Genomic DNA, 19,752 nt, shown 5'->3' with positions numbered 1-19,752 from the left:
ATCATTCCAGAGAAGCTGCCCAGGGGGAACAGGAAAAAACTCCAGAGACTGTCTCCCCTGACAAGACCGTTGCTTCCATGGTTTGTGTGGGTTCCCTGCCTGATGATGGTTTGACTGTGTTTGCTGAGGGCCAGCCATGTGGTAGACTGTCCAACTCGGAGTTCCTTTCTGCCATAGAGGCCCATCTGTCACACCTGCCTGAATGCCAGGGAGACGACATAGTAAAGTTACTGTACTCATGCCCTAGTCTGATGATGTGCCGTCACGAACCAATGTGTTGGAGCACGACATTGATGTTGGTACTGCAACTCCAATTAAGGAACATGCCTACAGGTGCCCTGTAGCCAAGAGGGAGATCATGAAGACAGAGGCGGCTTACCTGTTATCAAACGGCGTAGCTAAGCCCAGCCATAGTCCTTGGAGCTCCCCGTGTTTACTAGCTCCTAAGTCTGATGGCACTTTTCGTTTCTGTACAGACTTCCGTAAGGTTAGTGCAGTAACCGTACCAGACTAATTTCCATTGCCCCGTATGGAAGACTGTATTGACTGTATTGGTCCAGCTGTGTTCATCACAAAACTTGATCTTCAATTTCCTTTAACAGCCAGAGCTGCTGACATCTCTGCCTTTGTCACTCCAGATCACTTTTTTGCAGTACACTGTGATGGCCTTTGCAATGAGGAATGCACCCGCCACCTTCCAGCGCTTGATGCACCTCGTGCTGGGTGACGTCCCCCATTGCCAGGTCTACCTTGATGATGTGGTGGTGTACTCGGACAACTGGACTGATCACATTGCCAGCCTAGCTGTGGTGTTCCGGTGGCTGGGTGAAGCATCCTTGACTCTCAACCTTGCCAAGTGTGAGTTTGGCAAGGCCACTGTCACCTACCTGGGGAAGCAGGTTGGACTTGGACAGGTCCGTCCAGTCAAAGCTAAGGTCACTGCTGTCCTGACTACCCGGCTCCAACGACGCCGATTCCTGGGCATGGCCGGATACTACCGGTGCTTCTGTCGCAACTTTGCTGTGGTGGTTGCACCGCTCACCACCCTGTGCAGCGATGCTCTCCCGTTTGTGTGGGACGAAGATTGTCGACATGCCTTCACTGCTGCTAAGTCTCTTCTTTGCAGTGCTCCTGTCCTAGCTGCACCTAACCTCTATCTTCCCTTACATCTAGAGGTTGACGCTAGTGCTACTGGGGCCGGTGCTGTGCTGCTACAAGACAGAGCGGATGAGATGCGTCATCCTGTGTCCTACTTCTCTGCCAAGTTCAAACGGCATCAGTTGAACTACTCCACCATTGAGAAGGAGACCCTGGATATGCTCCTCGCCCTTCAGCACTTTTAAGTGTATGTTGGCTATACCTCCTCGCCAGTCACGGTGTACACTGACCACAACCCCCTCGTCTTCCTCGCCCAGATGTATAACCACAACCAGCGGTTGATGCGGTGGGCTCTGTTTGTGCAAGGCTACAACCTGGTGATACAGCACAAGAAGGGGGCCGACAACATTGTGGCTGATGCCCTGTCCCGTGGGTGAGACCTGAAAGTCTTGGCACATTCAATTATACATTCCAATTAGTCCAATAGTGATTTTGTGAATTTGTTTATGGTTCAAACTACATTTGCTCTTAAAGGATGGCTTTACCGTGGTGAATATGAAGTTCTACAACAGCATGAGTGAATACTGGATTCTGATTGGCTAGCAACAGTGGTAAATAGGCCAACAATCTACAGTTCGGCTCCAACCGCAGTATCACTCCGCTCCCTGATGAATGAAGAACACCTGTGCTGACTCCGCCCACTGTTAGTCTGTCAGTCTACAAATCTCTAACAAGGAAATGTCCGATTTCGTAGTAACGTTTGATTTACTGGGTGGATTGAGTTTTGAGCAGTGGTTAGATGAAGATGAAGGTGAAGTGAACAAAGAACGACATGGTGAAATTGGGGAGAGAGAACTGGCTGAGCTTGAGTTGTCACGGAGTGAACCTGGGACTGTCAATGGAACTATATTCTGTGGCGGAAGGATAAATGTATTCTGAAACCAGTAATGATTGTAAATAAATGAATTGAATGTTACAATTGTGTATTTTTTATATTATGTGGTAGCTATTGTAGAAAAGAAATTTACCACTCGAGGAAGGGGGTTGTGGCCACATTTACCACTGGTACAGGGTTTATGGCACTCGGCTTCGCCTCGTGCCACATCCCTGTACCAGTGGTAAATGTGGCCACAACCCCCTTCCTCGAGTGGTAAATTTCTTAAATCTATTAAATGTAACGCACCTATGGAGTTGGAATCCGTTGACATTTTTTGAATCGATGGTTCCAACTTCCTACACAGAGAAATCAAAGAAAATCCACTCTCTGGGGTGGGGTGGGGGTGGGAGGGGAGGGGCGGGTGTGAAGGGGCAGAAATACTCCACTTCCCACAATGCACTGGGCTTGTGGCCTTCTAATACGTCCACGCCCAGCCCGCAGGCACTGGGGGCGCTTGGCTAAAACATTATTCATGCAATCTTGCTATTACTCAACTTTACTTCGTTTGTTCAATAAACGATAATCGCAAGGGTCAAATGTGTAGGGACCTGCCAGTTTGCAGTAGTCATTTCAAAGAGGACTATCAACGTTATTTTCTAGCCACGGAGACAGCTTAGAGTCAGAAAAGACTGAATGCTTGATTTTACCTGTCTTGTTTTCAAGGTTATGGATATACTTGAATTTGAACAAACTCGAAAAGGGCTTGATTTTCAAGATAATCTGGTGTAACCCTTACAAATATATTTCTGGCTAAATTATCTGTATGTGACTACGTAGGATTTGCAGGGGTGCAAATATTCCCCTTTAGGTGACCGTCACCTTTTTCATCCGAAAATGTGAGGATTTCTGAGTGGTTTTATGAATGCCCTTACCTTTTCACTAGCCAGCCTCCCCTCCCTACCTACATTTTCAATTTCCAGGACTTGCATATATCATGTTCATGTCCCCAGAATTTCAATGTGTGTATTATAGTTGTGCTCTGGGATATAATCTTATCAAATGGGGGTCACTGGTCTAATTTGTTTCAGTTTATGTTAGGATGATGTCATCATTCCTACTGTGATATCATCATTCCTACTATGATGTCGTCATTCCTACTATGATGTCATGGATCACTGATGACGTCGCAGACGGTGATGATGTGATGATTCATAAGTGTCCCAATCATGCCTTTCGGCTGGTGATGTCATGACACAGGTGATGTCATATTCGGGTTCTATAAAGGCTCGTTTCTGCAGGTCCTCTCTAGTGGTTCATAAACTAATATCACGTCAACCTCTGCAACCGTTCCCAACCTCGAACAGTGCAGACCTAGCTATCAAGTTCCACAACTTCCCTACTCATCGAGACTTCAGTTACCGAGAGTGTCTTGGCCATCAACTACCCGCGAATAGATCCACATGTCTAACACCAACAGCAAGGGTAACACCAATCCTGACAGTCCCTACTTCTCAAGACTTACCAAGTTTGCCTTGGCCATCAACTATCCGCAAATAGATCCACATTTCCCTCAGCCATGCCTGCAGTTTAGGGGTCGTTGACATGAAAAAGTTTGAGAACCACTGTCTTAGAAAATGAAATCCTTTGGGGATTGTACGATGCAGTAGGATTTCTATTTCAAAATTATGTGAGATTTCTAATGGCACAAATTAAGACATTTGATAGTTTGGTGTGAAATATCTAGTTAAAATTTTAATAAAAGTACTGACAAAATGTAAACAAAATGTAAAATGAAAAGTGGATGTCCAAAAAGCGTAGTTCAAAGTTCACATAATTGTTCTAATGGCATTGTCCACGATGTAGGCTACACAAAATGAAAAATGTATGACTAATTATCAGAGTTCAAAGAGTTCTTCGATGTCATGGATTGTTTGCTGGAAGCCACGGTATTGTCCATCAGCTGAAGGGTACATGGCTCTTATCGCCTGCACAACACATGCAGGCAAAACAATACGACGATGCTTCCCCAGTCTCTCCCCTCGGAGAACCCATTCGAGGAAATGACGATAGGCTGTCAGGCGACACTGTCTGCAACAAACAAACAAACAAAAAACAATATTAGAATGGCAAGCCTATTTTCAGTGTAACGTTTGTTGGTTGACGTTACATACAAAATGTTCTGCTAAATAGTATTATGCAAAAAAGATTGGTTCTCATCATAATCTGCTGCTATATCGAGACTAACGTTAAAACACAAACACCAAAACAGTATAGTGATGTATTGTTACACGTATCGTTATATTGCTCTGAAAAACATCACATAATTATTTAATTTTTGCCCAGACGCCACTGTTCTATTCGGCATATATATATAATCCACAAAAATGTTTTGTGATACGAGTTTAGTTAGATATACGCTAAAGCCGTTTCCACTGATCTCTTCGCCTTTTCGTTTTTTTTATCGATAAACATCGACTGTCTTGAACTGGCATAATACAAAGGGTGTTATGTATTACAATACTTACTCGATGCTCAAACGTCCGTGTGCTCCTGCTGGCCATGCTGTCTCTTCCAGTTTATTTTCGGTCTTCTGAAGAAGGTGTCTAACACCCAACGATCCATATGTGGTCCAAAACTTTGATGCAACGTTACACATACCTCTCCTTCATTGGCATATTCAGCGACTTCTTCAAGAAGAAATTGGTCTCTGTGAAATTCGCTGCAGCATAGCGACTCCTCTTCTGTCTGCATCAGAGCACATTTTCGGCAGCGGCACCAGAAGTTTTCACCGGCACGGGGAGGCTCGGAGCCGGGGTCTGGTTCGCCTCCGTCGGCCTCCTCTACTGCTTCTTCTTCTTCCATACGGCGCAATTCCTCTGCACTGTATTCTGGCTCATATAAGTAGCCCTGAATGTCACTGTTTATTAGCACACTTTGAAAATCGTCTTCATCCATATCAAACTCTTCAATTTCATCGGGGATATTTCCTTCAGCCATGGTTCAGTCGTATTAGCTTTGCTTTAGCAGCTAAGGGAGCTAAGTTAGCTAGCAGGTGATGCGGGCAGAAAAGATGGCTGACGGAGTGTTTTGATTTTGGAGCTGTGGAGGGGCGTGGTGGACCCTTAGAGGCACGCACACACACAAAAGAGTTGTAGTTTTAAGCTACAGCTACAGCTCTTCAAGTGGTACATCGCTATGACGCGGTCGTGACGTAAAACGCATCAGAGCGGTGTACTAGAAATGTGAATGATAAGGGAGTAGGCTACAGTGAAAAAAGAATGATCTGCACACCAAAACAAGCTCCCGTTAGGTTTTTTTATTTAGCAAACAGCGTGACGTTTCGGGCCACACTGGCCCTTCCTCAAGACGCTTTCTGAAGTGGCAGAGAGACACTGTCTTAAATACCCGTATCAATATACATGACAGCTCACCAGGTGTTCATCAATTAGTAATTAGAAAAGTAATTCAAAAAGTTAAAAGTTGTACACACAAGAAACGTAGGTTATTATAGACACAAATGTACAGATTCTAACAGTATATATATATATATATATACAGTATAGACAAGTAGGACAAATATAATTATACATGCCCCCCAAAAAGGGAGTAGTTTGTGGGCTCTATTTTATAAGTAGTCAAGTAGAGTTTGGAAGAGGTGCAAAACAAATACAAATATAAATGCAAATGCAAATACATCCCTGGAGGCGACTCCATTAACCACAACATACTGCATTAGCAGAAATGGGGACCTAGTCTATTAGTCTATTACTTAACTCATTCTCTGCCAGGGTCATTTCGGTCTGTGTGCTCCCAGTGCCAGGATTTTGAGCATATTTCCTGATCTTCCAGGACCCACAGAATATTCTGTGCTAGGAATAAAATTACACAACATATCTCACAATAAAGCAGAGACTCTCTTCTTACCCCTTGTAAAAAACTGAAACTCTACCATGTTTCCTTGTTTAGTTACAAGCAGTGGAAGTTAGCTTGTTTTCACTAAAAATGCCCTCCTTGGGAGAGAAATAGGAGAAAAAGAGGTTTTTAGTGAAGGACACCGTTTCAAGCAGAACTCTATTTTGAGCCTTTTACTTTTTTGCCTCAGTGACACATCAGACATATACAGTATTTGTTTTCCCAAATAAATAAATAAAAAAAAAAAAATAAGAGAATGTATTTGAGGGAGCTGTGTCGGTCCATCACGCCCAGTGAGCGGCTACAGAGAGAGAGAGAGAGAGAGAGTCTGGCCCCTGGGGTTTCTTGACAGATGAGGCTTGGCCGCAGCCTCCTTGCTACAGTATTGTCAGTAAAATGGAAGAACCTCAGAATAAGTTGGAACCTATTTCGAGACATGGTCTTTCCGAAATAGGTGGTGTAGGACTACACACAGGACTGCTGGACTGCGCCTCCATCGACTCAGAGTCTGAAAACACAAAATATCAAAGTATGATAAATATGTGCACAAAATCAAATAAATAATTTACTTTTACAGTTGCCATGTGGATTTTTAGCTTAGCTTGATAAAAGCATAAACAAATGGAACGAACCCTTATGTGGTCACACTCACACACACTCTCTCTCTCTCTCACACTCACACACACACACACACACACACACACACACACACACACACAGGAATAACGAGTGCTGTAATGTTACCTGCTGTCACGTTACCTCTCATAACTAACGTTAGCACAGAAGATCACACAATAGCTACGTTAGTGCTGTAAACTTTGAAATGTTTATGTGACACAGACGGCTGTGTGTGATCATTTCATCTCAAACGCGATACAAAAATAGGCTACTTTTTACCATCGTCATCGCTCTCTCCAAGTGGCACCCATTTCTCCTCCTCCGATTCATCTGTGTCAGACGGATCAGAATGCTGTGAAGGGGAGCCTTCGTCGCCCTGGCGCTCCGTCGTGGAGCAACAACAAAAACGCCGGCGTCTTCCTCGCCATCGTCGCCATCCGAGAACTCTCTTTCGACCACAGGCTCCACCCATAAATACTAAACTAGCAGGTTCCTTTTATCAGTTTGACTTGAAACAATGTCACAGGCTGGGAAAGTGTCTGATGTAATGTAAACACCCAAAACATGAAAGTACGTCCGAGTACGTCTTTGGCACAGAACGCCATTGTTAAAAGTACGTCCGGGTACGTCTTTGGCAGAGAATGAGTTGAAATAAATAGCAAAAAGTTAAAAAAAAAATACAGAAGTACCACTTATGTATAAGAGATCACGAGAACAGTAGAGAGAGAAAGAGCATCACAATAGGGACATCCTAGTAACAGATTATAGGATTACATCACCCTCTATAGAAAAGGTCTCATATCGAATTCCTCATTTAGGCCTTTTGGGGCCAGAGTGCCCAATGTATATATCCAGAATAATTATCTTTGAAGTAGCAAGGTATTGATGTCACCCTTGATAAGGGAGTACAGCCAAGAGGGTTTACTGAGGGGAGGTAAAGGCTGTCCATCTACTCATACTACTGACATTGGAAGGATACAAATCTGGTTGAAAATCGGTAAACCCATCCTTTAAGGGGGGGAGTGTTACATGTTACGCGTCTTTGCTTAATTGCTCCTCTCCAGGCTCTTCCTTCCCCTCCCCCGCTGTGGCAGCTGTGCAGGTGTGCACTCACTCAACCTAATTGAGAGGTCACAGCACAAAACCCTGGAGAAGGCAGACAGACAGTCCGAGTGGGCCATCTGACAGCTTTGCTGTGTTTGGTTGCTACTGTACCTAAGGAGGGCCGATGTTAGTAAGTCTCACTATGGGTGCCAGGATGGTTTTGTTCTAGTGGTGGGAGGGTGAATTTCCAAAATAAAATAAAATAATACCTGGCCTTAATTTCAGACAATTCGTGCCAAAATTGTCCAAACGGCCGAGCACTTGTGGATCGGTTTCGGTCAAAGAAAGCTTTTCAACTCTTCTAGAGTGTGACTCTCAGTTTAAGAGTGGGGCACCTGTTGACTCTCCTTGAGAGCGTGGTTGGTTATTTGGGTTAACTTCAGCTTTTATGTTTATTAATCACTCTTCCTCTGTTTCAGGAAGCAGTGCTGTGGTCCGATTTGATCCTTTTTATTTAACTTTATTTTGGTAATAAAAAACCTGATTATTGTAACTTATCTCTTGTCTCCTTTGTCCCCCGGTTTAACTGGCTTGTTAAAACTCGCATTCCAGGAATATTTACGCAATAGCGATAATGGCGCGCGCCTGAGAGCCTGGTTGTCAGGGGTTGCCCTTCGGAGATTCCAGGCGGGCAGTCAGCACCCATGCATCGGATTGTCCGCTCTTTCCGGACAGAATCAGCTGGCTGCCTGGTACTTGGTCGGATCCCACTCGCGTACTGTAGCACGACAACATGCTGAATCTCAAAATTCAGTTACTGGTAAAAATGCTCCGGTTTCCTCCCACCATCAAATACATGTCTGTTAGGGTTAATACTCCTGTCAGTGCCCCTGACCAAGGCAATGGCAAACAGACTCCACTGCGGCTACCCACTGCCCTGACCAAGGCAATGGCAAAATAACTGCACTGCGGCTACCCACTGCTCCTAGTTCTAAGAAGGTTCCTAGTAGAGGATGGGTCAAATGCAGAGGATGAATTTCCCCATGGGGATAAATAAAGGATAACTTAACTTAAACTTATATTCATTCAGCATAAAGTTATTGGTATGCTTGTTCTCAGCTCTGTTTTGATAACTGATTTTACATTAAATCTGTCATCACAGACTCGTTGACTGTGGACTCTCACAGACTCACTGTGAAGTTGTGGCCTCGGCTCTGAAGTCCAACCCCTCCCACCTGACAGAGCTGGACCTGAGTAACAACTACCTGTATGATTCAGCAGTGGAGCTGCTGTCTGCTGGACTGCTGAGTCCACACTGTCGTCTGGAGACTCTGAGGTCAGACATGCTGTCAGTTATTTGTTCATTATAGATGCGATATGAATATCATGCTGACATTTAATTTAAAGAACACAGGAGCTGGAGATGAGCACCCAGAGACTTCAGGTGAGGTGCAGACTGTCTGAAGAAGGCGTCACGTGAAAAGATGGAGAATGGCATACTCTGTTATGCTTCTATATTTAAATCAAGTTGTGACTTTATGTTTCAACACACTGTGCCTTCTTTAAAGTCACAAAAAGTTTACAGCTATAACTTAAGAGATAAATAAGATAAATAAGGTTCAGCGGGTGCAACACTTACGGTCTCAACGAGGACTTTGAGCTCTCATTGTAGAAACTGTTAAGGGTGTAGTTTACAGGTGGAGCCTCAGCAAGTGGGACATCGATCAGAATGAGGAGGACTCAGAGGAACATTCAAGGGTTTTATTTAAACAAATCCCTTGGTGCTTGTGGATGTTGGTGGCAGATGATTTTGCCTAAACACAAAGAAGGTATTAACAAAGGTTTCACTCAAACAACAACAAGGGAAAACAACTTTAACTGTAAAGTAATGTAATACATCTAATTCAAATCAAATACTAATTAATCCATATACAATCAATATACAAAGGAAATAACCAACTATAACAACTAACACTACTGTCAATGATGCATCTGCACATGGGCAAACACCAAGGGAAGGACAAAAGCAGCCTCCTCCACTGCAGTCTGGAGCACACTGAGCTTCACCTAATCAGCCGTCCTTTATTGAGCCCAGGTGCGGCCCAATCAGGGCCCCAGGTGTGGCTGGTTAGGTGAGGCTGTCAGGAGGACTGAGCTGGTGGGGGGATTTTGTACAGCAGCCCCTCAAATATAGCATCATATTTGATAAATAAACTTAAGTCAGGGTTCGGGAAATCCAGGGTCAGCTCTAGGGGGAAAGGGCTGCCATACATCACCCAAGGGAGAGGGGCGTCCCGCCACCCCATGAAAAACAGGTTTAAGGTCGCCTTTGCCGGAGGTATCGTGGGTCACTGTGCGTTTGGGGTCAGGACAAAGCGATGCACTGCTCCTGGTTCCTCTGCCGATCTGAGTGGATAGGGCTGTTGATCTCTCTCTGGTTCACACGGTGAAGGATGCCTAGGTGTTTCCTGTTGCAATGGGGACATGGCTTCCTCAGATTGCAGTCCATAGCCATATGTGGCCTTGCCCACCTCCAGCACAGCCTGTCGTGCTGAATCCAAGCTATCACCTTCTCTGTTGGTAGATCCTTCAGCTCCTTGCATCTGATTATTGAGTGGTCATGTGAATCACAGTACGAGCATAGCTTGGGTCTCATTTGCCGCCCTGGTGAGGAAGAGGGAGAGAAGTTTGTGCTGGTACTGTGTAGGATGGTTGCCGTTGGAGGAGCCGGCCTTGAGGTTGACCTCCTGTTTTCCATAGCTGTGTCCATATTCAGATGTCTAACCTGTGCTGCCACAGATTGATACTCTGCCTCACCCTGGAGCCATGCAGCAAAGTGCACCAAGGTGTAGTGGGTCCCTGGCAGGGTTGACAGGGCATACCGCACGAAGTTGGCCACTGAATCCGCCGGCAGCTTGCTCAAGAGGTGTTGAACATGCGAGGGACAGTTGAGCTCTGCTGCTCCTGCAACATCCCGACTAGGATTGGACTCTTAACTGCAAAAGTATGAAACCTCTAGAATCAGCAGGAAGAACCTTTGGGAGATTAATTATGTTAGTGATTTATCTAACTGCTAGATGGTGGGGCTGTCCATACTGTTGGTCTAAAGCAGCTAAGGACCTGGTATAATGCTGTGGGTCATGAGCATAAGCTAATGCAATATGCCGGGCAGAGGGTACAACTTGGGTATGATACTTATAAATGTCTGGTTCCCAGGGGGGTATCAGATTGGTAAGGGCCATCTTAAGCATGATCTACTCATGGGGGTCTTCCTCATAAAGGCTAGGAAAAGTGGGTCCCACGACACGAGACCTGTACCCAGGTGGGGGGCCCGCATAGAGTGGGGGGTTATGCACTGAAGCTATGGGGGGCATTTGGGGAATATAATTACCATATTGATAGGCTGGGTGGTCAAAATATTGGGGGTGCATAACAGGAGCTGGCCAGCCTGGAGCAATAGGGCCTACCTGATGGGGAACAGTTGCAGGGGGCCAATAGGATGGAAAAGGCGCTATAGTGGAACCTGGAATGAAGGAGGCACCTGCACTCAGAAAAACATTACTGCACGTTACTAAATTGAAATGGTGTAACATTTTTACACTCAAGAATATTGAGTAGATGTGACAGATTTGAAATCAAGTAAACCAAACCTTCAATAATGAGTAGATGTAACCAATAGTTCAAAGTATGTCTAATCAATTTGCTTTAGCACAATTACCAAATAACTTGAGTAGATGTAACTGAAATACTGAGTACATAAATTTGAGTAGATATAATTGAATTTTTTTGTAGAATATACTCAAACCTTTACTAAAACAAATCTGTTGTATTAACTTAAGGTTTTTAACTTAATTTACTACATGCAATAGATGTTCTTAAATTATATTAATTGAACCTAAATGCATCAATATTATTACACACAAACAATATCTCAAATATAAAACTTTATTTTGAAAACTAAAGTAAAAAAACATACACCATTATTTTAGCCTCACTTTAAAAATAACGAGCTGCACTTAAAAAAATATCTCAATGGCATATGACTATCACTTCTTCCTAATATTGAACCATCAGTGCCAATCAATCCATCAACACATCACAAACAGCAGCATTTTTTCAACAGATAAGCAGATTTGAAGACATTTTGAGGACCCAAGAGTGCCCAAGAGTGCAAAAATCAAGTACAACAGTACAAGTCTCTTTTGGTGAAACTGCCTCTAAACTGGAATCTGGGGGGAAGGGAAAGCATATTAATGCAACCTGTTTTGCTGCAATGAACAAAGAAAATGCATATTAATGCAAGCCAAGGTACAAAAAAATGCAAGGTGCCATTCTACGTGCAATCTGGCTGAGACTTTGTGGAAGTATAAAGTGCACCTGTGCAAGCAGGATTTTTTGTATTAGGTAATTGCCCTAATTACCGAATGGTGTGATGTCATCAGTGATGTCATCAGTGATGATGTCATGTTCCAGACAGGGGCCTAATCGTGCATTCCTTTATAACTGGGAACTGGTAATATTACCGGTTCAAAGTTCATGAGACGTGACGTCACTAGAGCTGGTATTTCCCATTCCAAACTCGTAGGAGCCTCAGCAGCCCGACGTAAAAAATCCAAGATGGCTGATCCGCGCAACAACAGTAGTTATAATGGTATAAATGCTATTTAGCACTTCTGCCTTGTTTGTGTCTCATTAAATCAGCTGTACACACAGCACGGCCTACTTCTGTGTGGACATGAGGCTGCAGTGGATCTGACCAATGAACAGTGAACTTCCCAGCTCAACTTTTCTGCAAATGGAACGCTAACAAAACGGATGTGACGTCATTTAGCCTCCACATCCCAGTTCTTTTGCGATAAAGGAACGCACGATTACTCCCAGGGGGGTGCAATTCCCACAGGTTCACTAGTGTACACAAAAACATTGAAATCACATCGACACTGAGCCGTTTGCAAGCCAAGGTACAAAAAAGGCATATTAATGCAAGCTGCTATGCTGCAATAAACAAAGAAAATGCATATTAATGCAAGCCAAGGTACAAAAAAATGCATATTAATTAATGCAAGGTGCTATGCCATTCTAGTGCAATCGGGCTGAAACTTTGATTAAGTATAAAGAGCACTCGTGTGGGTGACCTTAGGTAATTGCCCTAATTACCTAATGATGTGATGTCATATGATGTCATCAGTGGTGATGTCATCAGTGATGTCACCAGTGATGATGTCAAGCCAGGGTACAAAAACATATTTTGGAATACCTCAAAGATGTACTATATACCTTTGGGGTATTGCAGGTTGAAGGCATAAATCAGTCCAAGCAGGTAGCAGCAGGCTCTGCTATCCCCAAGACGGCTGAGTACATTGACACCTTTGACTAGTCCACTTTGGTCTCGCACCAGGTACACAGCCATCACCACTTACGAGGTGTTCATCAATTAGTAATTAGAAAAGTAATTCAAAAAGTTAAAAGTTGTACACACAAGAAACGTAGGTTATTATAGACACAAATGTACAGATTCTAACAGTATATATATATATATATATACAGTATAGACAAGTAGGACAAATATAATTATACATGCCCCCCAAAAAGGGAGTAGTTTGTGGGCTCTATTTTATAAGTAGTCAAGTAGAGTTTGGAAGAGGTGCAAAACAAATACAAATATAAATGCAAATGCAAATACATCACTGGAGGCGACTCCATTAACCACAACATACTGCATTAGCAGAAATGGGGACCTAGTCTATTAGTCTATTACTTAACTCATTCTCTGCCAGGGTCATTTCGGTCTGTGTGCTCCCAGTGCCAGGATTTTGAGCATATTTCCTGATCTTCCAGGACCCACAGAATATTCTGTGCTAGGAATAAAATTACACAACATATCTCACAATAAAGCAGAGACTCTCTTCTTACCCCTTGTAAAAAACTGAAACCCTACCATGTTTCCTTGTTTAGTTACAAGCAGTGGAAGTTAGCTTGTTTTCACTAAAAATGCCCTCCTTGGGAGAGAAATAGGAGAAAAAGAGGTTTTTAGTGAAGGACACCGTTTCAAGCAGAACTCTATTTTGAGCCTTTTACTTTTTTGCCTCAGTGACACATCAGACATATACAGTATTTGTTTTCCCAAATAAATAAATAAAAAATAAAAAATAAGAGAATGTATTTGAGGGAGCTGTGTCGGTCCATCACGCCCAGTGAGCGGCTACAGAGAGAGAGAGAGAGAGAGAGTCTGGCCCCTGGGGTTTCTTGACAGATGAGGCTTGGCCGCAGCCTCCTTGCTACAGTATTGTCAGTAAAATGGAAGAACCTCAGAATAAGTTGGAACCTATTTCGAGACATGGTCTTTCCGAAATAGGTGGTGTAGGACTACACACAGGACTGCTGGACTGCGCCTCCATCGACTCAGAGTCTGAAAACACAAAATATCAAAGTATGATAAATATGTGCACAAAATCAAATAAATAATTTACTTTTACAGTTGCCATGTGGATTTTTAGCTTAGCTTGATAAAAGCATAAACAAATGGAACGAACCCTTATGTGGTCACACTCACACACACTCTCTCTCTCTCTCACACTCACACACACACACACACACACACACACACACACACACACAGGAATAACGAGTGCTGTAATGTTACCTGCTGTCACGTTACCTCTCATAACTAACGTTAGCACAGAAGATCACACAATAGCTACGTTAGTGCTGTAAACTTTGAAATGTTTATGTGACACAGACGGCTGTGTGTGATCATTTCATCTCAAACGCGATACAAAAATAGGCTACTTTTTACCATCGTCATCGCTCTCTCCAAGTGGCACCCATTTCTCCTCCTCCGATTCATCTGTGTCAGACGGATCAGAATGCTGTGAAGGGGAGCCTTCGTCGCCCTGGCGCTCCGTCGTGGAGCAACAACAAAAACGCCGGCGTCTTCCTCGCCATCGTCGCCATCCGAGAACTCTCTTTCGACCACAGGCTCCACCCATAAATACTAAACTAGCAGGTTCCTTTTATCAGTTTGACTTGAAACAATGTCACAGGCTGGGAAAGTGTCTGATGTAATGTAAACACCCAAAACATGAAAGTACGTCCGAGTACGTCTTTGGCACAGAACGCCATTGTTAAAAGTACGTCCGGGTACGTCTTTGGCAGAGAATGAGTTGAAATAAATAGCAAAAAGTTAAAAAAAAAATACAGAAGTACCACTTATGTATAAGAGATCACGAGAACAGTAGAGAGAGAAAGAGCATCACAATAGGGACATCCTAGTAACAGATTATAGGATTACATCACCCTCTATAGAAAAGGTCTCATATCGAATTCCTCATTTAGGCCTTTTGGGGCCAGAGTGCCCAATGTATATATCCAGAATAATTATCTTTGAAGTAGCAAGGTATTGATGTCACCCTTGATAAGGGAGTACAGCCAAGAGGGTTTACTGAGGGGAGGTAAAGGCTGTCCATCTACTCATACTACTGACATTGGAAGGATACAAATCTGGTTGAAAATCGGTAAACCCATCCTTTAAGGGGGGGAGTGTTACATGTTACGCGTCTTTGCTTAATTGCTCCTCTCCAGGCTCTTCCTTCCCCTCCCCCGCTGTGGCAGCTGTGCAGGTGTGCACTCACTCAACCTAATTGAGAGGTCACAGCACAAAACCCTGGAGAAGGCAGACAGACAGTCCGAGTGGGCCATCTGACAGCTTTGCTGTGTTTGGTTGCTACTGTACCTAAGGAGGGCCGATGTTAGTAAGTCTCACTATGGGTGCCAGGATGGTTTTGTTCTAGTGGTGGGAGGGTGAATTTCCAAAATAAAATAAAATAATACCTGGCCTTAATTTCAGACAATTCGTGCCAAAATTGTCCAAACGGCCGAGCACTTGTGGATCGGTTTCGGTCAAAGAAAGCTTTTCAACTCTTCTAGAGTGTGACTCTCAGTTTAAGAGTGGGGCACCTGTTGACTCTCCTTGAGAGCGTGGTTGGTTATTTGGGTTAACTTCAGCTTTTATGTTTATTAATCACTCTTCCTCTGTTTCAGGAAGCAGTGCTGTGGTCCGATTTGATCCTTTTTATTTAACTTTATTTTGGTAATAAAAAACCTGATTATTGTAACTTATCTCTTGTCTCCTTTGTCCCCCGGTTTAACTGGCTTGTTAAAACTCGCATTCCAGGAATATTTACGCAATAGCGATAATGGCGCGCGCCTGAGAGCCTGGTTGTCAGGGGTTGCCCTTCGGAGATTCCAGGCGGGCAGTCAGCACCCATGCATCGGATTGTCCGCTCTTTCCGGACAGAATCAGCTGGCTGCCTGGTACTTGGTCGGATCCCACTCGCGTACTGTAGCACGACAACATGCTGAATCTCAAAATTCAGTTACTGGTAAAAATGCTCCGGTTTCCTCCCACCATCAAATACATGTCTGTTAGGGTTAATACTCCTGTCAGTGCCCCTGACCAAGGCAATGGCAAACAGACTCCACTGCGGCTACCCACTGCCCTGACCAAGGCAATGGCAAAATAACTGCACTGCGGCTACCCACTGCTCCTAGTTCTAAGAAGGTTCCTAGTAGAGGATGGGTCAAATGCAGAGGATGAATTTCCCCATGGGGATAAATAAAGGATAACTTAACTTAAACTTATATTCATTCAGCATAAAGTTATTGGTATGCTTGTTCTCAGCTCTGTTTTGATAACTGATTTTACATTAAATCTGTCATCACAGACTCGTTGACTGTGGACTCTCACAGACTCACTGTGAAGTTGTGGCCTCGGCTCTGAAGTCCAACCCCTCCCACCTGACAGAGCTGGACCTGAGTAACAACTACCTGTATGATTCAGCAGTGGAGCTGCTGTCTGCTGGACTGCTGAGTCCACACTGTCGTCTGGAGACTCTGAGGTCAGACATGCTGTCAGTTATTTGTTCATTATAGATGCGATATGAATATCATGCTGACATTTAATTTAAAGAACACAGGAGCTGGAGATGAGCACCCAGAGACTTCAGGTGAGGTGCAGACTGTCTGAAGAAGGCGTCACGTGAAAAGATGGAGAATGGCATACTCTGTTATGCTTCTATATTTAAATCAAGTTGTGACTTTATGTTTCAACACACTGTGCCTTCTTTAAAGTCACAAAAAGTTTACAGCTATAACTTAAGAGATAAATAAGATAAATAAGGTTCAGCGGGTGCAACACTTACGGTCTCAACGAGGACTTTGAGCTCTCATTGTAGAAACTGTTAAGGGTGTAGTTTACAGGTGGAGCCTCAGCAAGTGGGACATCGATCAGAATGAGGAGGACTCAGAGGAACATTCAAGGGTTTTATTTAAACAAATCCCTTGGTGCTTGTGGATGTTGGTGGCAGATGATTTTGCCTAAACACAAAGAAGGTATTAACAAAGGTTTCACTCAAACAACAACAAGGGAAAACAACTTTAACTGTAAAGTAATGTAATACATCTAATTCAAATCAAATACTAATTAATCCATATACAATCAATATACAAAGGAAATAACCAACTATAACAACTAACACTACTGTCAATGATGCATCTGCACATGGGCAAACACCAAGGGAAGGACAAAAGCAGCCTCCTCCACTGCAGTCTGGAGCACACTGAGCTTCACCTAATCAGCCGTCCTTTATTGAGCCCAGGTGCGGCCCAATCAGGGCCCCAGGTGTGGCTGGTTAGGTGAGGCTGTCAGGAGGACTGAGCTGGTGGGGGGATTTTGTACAGCAGCCCCTCAAATATAGCATCATATTTGATAAATAAACTTAAGTCAGGGTTCGGGAAATCCAGGGTCAGCTCTAGGGGGAAAGGGCTGCCATACATCACCCAAGGGAGAGGGGCGTCCCGCCACCCCATGAAAAACAGGTTTAAGGTCGCCTTTGCCGGAGGTATCGTGGGTCACTGTGCGTTTGGGGTCAGGACAAAGCGATGCACTGCTCCTGGTTCCTCTGCCGATCTGAGTGGATAGGGCTGTTGATCTCTCTCTGGTTCACACGGTGAAGGATGCCTAGGTGTTTCCTGTTGCAATGGGGACATGGCTTCCTCAGATTGCAGTCCATAGCCATATGTGGCCTTGCCCACCTCCAGCACAGCCTGTCGTGCTGAATCCAAGCTATCACCTTCTCTGTTGGTAGATCCTTCAGCTCCTTGCATCTGATTATTGAGTGGTCATGTGAATCACAGTACGAGCATAGCTTGGGTCTCATTTGCCGCCCTGGTGAGGAAGAGGGAGAGAAGTTTGTGCTGGTACTGTGTAGGATGGTTGCCGTTGGAGGAGCCGGCCTTGAGGTTGACCTCCTGTTTTCCATAGCTGTGTCCATATTCAGATGTCTAACCTGTGCTGCCACAGATTGATACTCTGCCTCACCCTGGAGCCATGCAGCAAAGTGCACCAAGGTGTAGTGGGTCCCTGGCAGGGTTGACAGGGCATACCGCACGAAGTTGGCCACTGAATCCGCCGGCAGCTTGCTCAAGAGGTGTTGAACATGCGAGGGACAGTTGAGCTCTGCTGCTCCTGCAACATCCCGACTAGGATTGGACTCTTAACTGCAAAAGTATGAAACCTCTAGAATCAGCAGGAAGAACCTTTGGGAGATTAATTATGTTAGTGATTTATCTAACTGCTAGATGGTGGGGCTGTCCATACTGTTGGTCTAAAGCAGCTAAGGACCTGGTATAATGCTGTGGGTCATGAGCATAAGCTAATGCAATATGCCGGGCAGAGGGTACAACTTGGGTATGATACTTATAAATGTCTGGTTCCCAGGGGGGTATCAGATTGGTAAGGGCCATCTTAAGCATGATCTACTCATGGGGGTCTTCCTCATAAAGGCTAGGAAAAGTGGGTCCCACGACACGAGACCTGTACCCAGGTGGGGGGCCCGCATAGAGTGGGGGGTTATGCACTGAAGCTATGGGGGGCATTTGGGGAATATAATTACCATATTGATAGGCTGGGTGGTCAAAATATTGGGGGTGCATAACAGGAGCTGGCCAGCCTGGAGCAATAGGGCCTACCTGATGGGGAACAGTTGCAGGGGGCCAATAGGATGGAAAAGGCGCTATAGTGGAACCTGGAATGAAGGAGGCACCTGCACTCAGAAAAACATTACTGCACGTTACTAAATTGAAATGGTGTAACATTTTTACACTCAAGAATATTGAGTAGATGTGACAGATTTGAAATCAAGTAAACCAAACCTTCAATAATGAGTAGATGTAACCAATAGTTCAAAGTATGTCTAATCAATTTGCTTTAGCACAATTACCAAATAACTTGAGTAGATGTAACTGAAATACTGAGTACATAAATTTGAGTAGATATAATTGAATTTTTTTGTAGAATATACTCAAACCTTTACTAAAACAAATCTGTTGTATTAACTTAAGGTTTTTAACTTAATTTACTACATGCAATAGATGTTCTTAAATTATATTAATTGAACCTAAATGCATCAATATTATTACACACAAACAATATCTCAAATATAAAACTTTATTTTGAAAACTAAAGTAAAAAAACATACACCATTATTTTAGCCTCACTTTAAAAATAACGAGCTGCACTTAAAAAAATATCTCAATGGCATATGACTATCACTTCTTCCTAATATTGAACCATCAGTGCCAATCAATCCATCAACACATCACAAACAGCAGCATTTTTTCAACAGATAAGCAGATTTGAAGACATTTTGAGGACCCAAGAGTGCCCAAGAGTGCAAAAATCAAGTACAACAGTACAAGTCTCTTTTGGTGAAACTGCCTCTAAACTGGAATCTGGGGGGAAGGGAAAGCATATTAATGCAACCTGTTTTGCTGCAATGAACAAAGAAAATGCATATTAATGCAAGCCAAGGTACAAAAAAATGCAAGGTGCCATTCTACGTGCAATCTGGCTGAGACTTTGTGGAAGTATAAAGTGCACCTGTGCAAGCAGGATTTTTTGTATTAGGTAATTGCCCTAATTACCGAATGGTGTGATGTCATCAGTGATGTCATCAGTGATGATGTCATGTTCCAGACAGGGGCCTAATCGTGCATTCCTTTATAACTGGGAACTGGTAATATTACCGGTTCAAAGTTCATGAGACGTGACGTCACTAGAGCTGGTATTTCCCATTCCAAACTCGTAGGAGCCTCAGCAGCCCGACGTAAAAAATCCAAGATGGCTGATCCGCGCAACAACAGTA

At 43.8% G+C, this 19,752-nt stretch overlaps 1 protein-coding gene across 1 annotated transcript in view; it reads left to right on the top strand.

The window, feature by feature from the left end:
• The window catches only part of LOC310791996 (uncharacterized protein), a gene marked incomplete at both ends in the record, with an annotated part of 55,282 nt that extends 38,802 nt beyond the window's left edge, over positions 1-16,480 (top strand). The window contains 7 exons of the mRNA XM_083653679.1: positions 11-221; positions 603-1,325; positions 1,416-1,531; positions 7,570-7,607; positions 8,792-8,885; positions 15,131-15,168; positions 16,353-16,480. Of these exons, the coding sequence (XP_083509805.1) occupies positions 11-221; positions 603-1,325; positions 1,416-1,531; positions 7,570-7,607; positions 8,792-8,885; positions 15,131-15,168; positions 16,353-16,480 (1,348 nt within the window). The remainder of the gene's footprint in view (positions 1-10; positions 222-602; positions 1,326-1,415; positions 1,532-7,569; positions 7,608-8,791; positions 8,886-15,130; positions 15,169-16,352) is intronic.
• Positions 16,481-19,752: the final 3,272 nt, after the last annotated feature.

The sequence above is a fragment of the Poromitra crassiceps genome (genome assembly GCF_964638095.1).
Source record: "Poromitra crassiceps genome assembly, chromosome: 17".
Classification (NCBI taxonomy): domain Eukaryota; kingdom Metazoa; phylum Chordata; class Actinopteri; order Beryciformes; family Melamphaidae; genus Poromitra; species Poromitra crassiceps.
Note: the sequence above shows the minus strand (reverse complement) of the source record. Positions and strands in the feature narration are given on the sequence as shown.